This window comes from Solanum verrucosum, unplaced genomic scaffold, assembly GCF_900185275.1.
Source record: "Solanum verrucosum unplaced genomic scaffold, falcon-dt-bn FXZP01000875.1, whole genome shotgun sequence".
Lineage (NCBI taxonomy): Eukaryota > Viridiplantae > Streptophyta > Magnoliopsida > Solanales > Solanaceae > Solanum > Solanum verrucosum.
The window spans coordinates 9,118-11,865 of NW_026019785.1; the positions used below are offsets into that span (position 1 = coordinate 9,118).

Genomic DNA, 2,748 nt, shown 5'->3' on the forward strand with positions numbered 1-2,748 from the left:
AGGATAGGATGTAATTCTTTTTAACACTATAAAATATGCAAACATTATTTATATTATTTAGTGCAAATTGAATTTTTAACACTGACACATAAATTTGATCAAATTTAACTTGTTAAAGAGGTGCTTCAAGTTATATTATTTAATTAAGAGGAATACTCTAAGGTGACATTAAAGAAAAATAATAATTAAACCGTATAGTGTTATACATACATCTAGAAGATGGTGATATAAGGCTTATTAGAACTCAAACTAAAAAAAAAAAACGCAAGGCAAAATTCACAAGACAAAAAAATTGGAAGACAAAATTCGCAAAGCACAAGTTATGTTTTGTAAGATATAACTTGTTTCCTACAAAATTTATGTCGACAATAGAGACATAACTTCAATTTCAGAACCCACAAAAAATTATTAAGCATAACTTATTCTTACAAAATAATTATCAGACAATAGTACACAACTCATATCACACAAGATAAAAATTATATTCTCTAAATATTTTACTTCCTAAATTAGGTTATATTTAAAAATATTTTAACTCGTAATTTTTCATTAAATAAAAAATAAACATCAAATTAAGAGATACAAATAAAAAATCACCCTAAAACAGGGCAACATGTAAACTTGATAGCAATAACACTAATGCTTGACTTTTGCACATATATTCCCTTTGCAACTTTTTTTTAAGGAAAAATAATAATTTAGTTATAAGGAATTTAAAAGGAGTAATATCAGTCTTCAAGGTGTGTTTTAGTGGTCAATTCTTAACGTATATTTATATCAAAATGCCATTGTAAATATTACATTTTATAGAAAGTTCATCAAAAATTTACCGACTGATCATTCCATCGAAAATTCATATGTTATATTTAGAGACCATGGTTTAAATCTTCTTGGATATATCGATGCAATATAATTGAGCTACCACTAAAATAATTTTAAAGGTGTGAGTTAATATATTACACGTTTCTATTGCCATTCTCTAGAAGGAAATAGCCAAGAAAGAGGAAAACTTTAGTATTCTTTTGTAAGTGTGTATATATACCCCTTTCTATTAAAATCTTCTTCACAGCTCAAAATATTTCCAATTCATATTTTCTAAATTAAACCTAGCTATTATTTCAAATATGTCTAGAGTTTACTCAAACCTAAGAACAATTAAAATTTCGAATTATGTAAGTCCAAGAAGAGAAACATTCACTTTGTGGATGAAATCTCTAGTGTACCATGGAAATGGATGTACTGTTTATGACTCAAATGGACAAATTGTTTATAGAATTGACAATTACAATATTAAACGTAGCAAAGAAGTTCATCTTATGGATTGCAATGGCAAAGTTCTCTTCTCTATTCGAAATAGGGTAAGTACTCTTCACCTGTTTATTTACTTAATTATATTTTCAACGATACTGATATATATTATTATTATTTTCCGCAGAAAGTTCCGGTATTTGGACATTGGGATGGCTATAAATGGAGTTATGATGGAGTTACTAGTAAAGAAATACCATGGTTTCAAGTGAAGAAAATTCACAATGTTCTTAGAGGAGATAATGTGAACTATTATAATGTTATATTGGGATGTAATTCTGAAGCAAGTTGTTATAACATTATTATCCTTGCCACAAAATCTATCAAGATTGTGGACCAACATGGTGGACTTGTCGCAGAGGTAATTAATCTGTCAGATCACCTAAAAGATAACTATATGTAATCAAATTCATAATAGAATTGATTAGTACCAACTAATCATGTATATTAAGTTTTAAAAAATTTACTAATGGTGTTTGTGACTGTGTTTATTTTTAGGTAAAACAAAAACAAGCAAGTTCAGGAGTATTATTTGGAGATGATGTGTTAACATTGGTGGTGGAACCTCATGTTGATCAATCATTAGTTATGGCTCTTGTAACTGTTTGTGGTTTAATCCATCATAGAATTTGATTAGTGGTATTAAGAGTAATTAATAAGTTTAATTTCTTCATTAGTACCTTTTTCTATTTGGAATAAATAATTGTAATCTCTATCTTCCCTTTGTTCTTGAAAATAGGGAAAAGAGAAGTCAAGTGTAATCTCTATCTTCCCTTGAGGTATGAGTTTCTTTTTAGATGTAATCTTGTGATGAATATTAATGTGTACAATCTAATTACTTTTGATAGAAACAGACTAGTTTGTACGCACTTTGGCTATTTCATCAACACAAATATCATATAATAACTCTACTCAAGAAAGCTTAATCGCTAAAAAAGAAAAGAAATTAGTGATGGACAAAATATTGTAAATGACTAAAAACAAAATTCACATAGTTATATGATTATATCTATTACTTTCAGATAAAACTGGTATCCTACAAATTAAATATGTAAGTTTCTGTGATAATAATAATAATATATATATTGTGTAACTTCAAAAATAAATATTGAGGAGGGCGATGTGTATACAATCTTATTCCTATCTTATGAAAATAGAGAGACCATTTATGCTAGACTCTCGGCCCTAATAAAGCATAACTAAAATTAAAAAGAATACCAAGTAGTGTCAACAAATAATAGATAATCTAAGCAAAGAAAATAACAGGTATTAATAAAAAAAGTAGGAGAAAAAAAAACACCAGTACCACTGATAAAGGAAACTAGACACCGCGACTACCTACTAATCTTCTAGTTTAATCCCTGACCTCCACATCCTCCTATCTTGAGTCATGTCCTCGTCTCCTCAGTAAGTTGCAGGTATTTTAAGTCATGTCTAATC

General features: G+C 28.1%; 1 protein-coding gene across 1 annotated transcript; it reads left to right on the forward strand.

The window, feature by feature from the left end:
- The first annotated feature begins 1,101 nt into the window (after positions 1 to 1,101).
- LOC125812376 (protein LURP-one-related 11-like) lies at positions 1,102 to 1,941 on the forward strand. Its single transcript, XM_049491903.1, has 3 exons — positions 1,102 to 1,358; positions 1,436 to 1,669; positions 1,807 to 1,941. Exons 1-3 carry the CDS (start codon positions 1,125 to 1,127, stop codon positions 1,939 to 1,941), a joined length of 603 nt encoding a protein of 200 aa, XP_049347860.1. The 5' UTR covers positions 1,102 to 1,124.
- Positions 1,942 to 2,748: the final 807 nt, after the last annotated feature.

Coding starts and splice junctions, on each gene's coding strand:
- LOC125812376 (XM_049491903.1), top strand. CDS start 1,125: ATGTCTAGAGTTTACTCAAACCTAAGAACAATTAAAATTTCGAATTAT. Junction 1,359..1,435: donor TCTTCTCTATTCGAAATAGG/GTAAGTACTCTT, acceptor TATTTTCCGCAG/AAAGTTCCGGTATTTGGACA. Junction 1,670..1,806: donor ATGGTGGACTTGTCGCAGAG/GTAATTAATCTG, acceptor GTTTATTTTTAG/GTAAAACAAAAACAAGCAAG.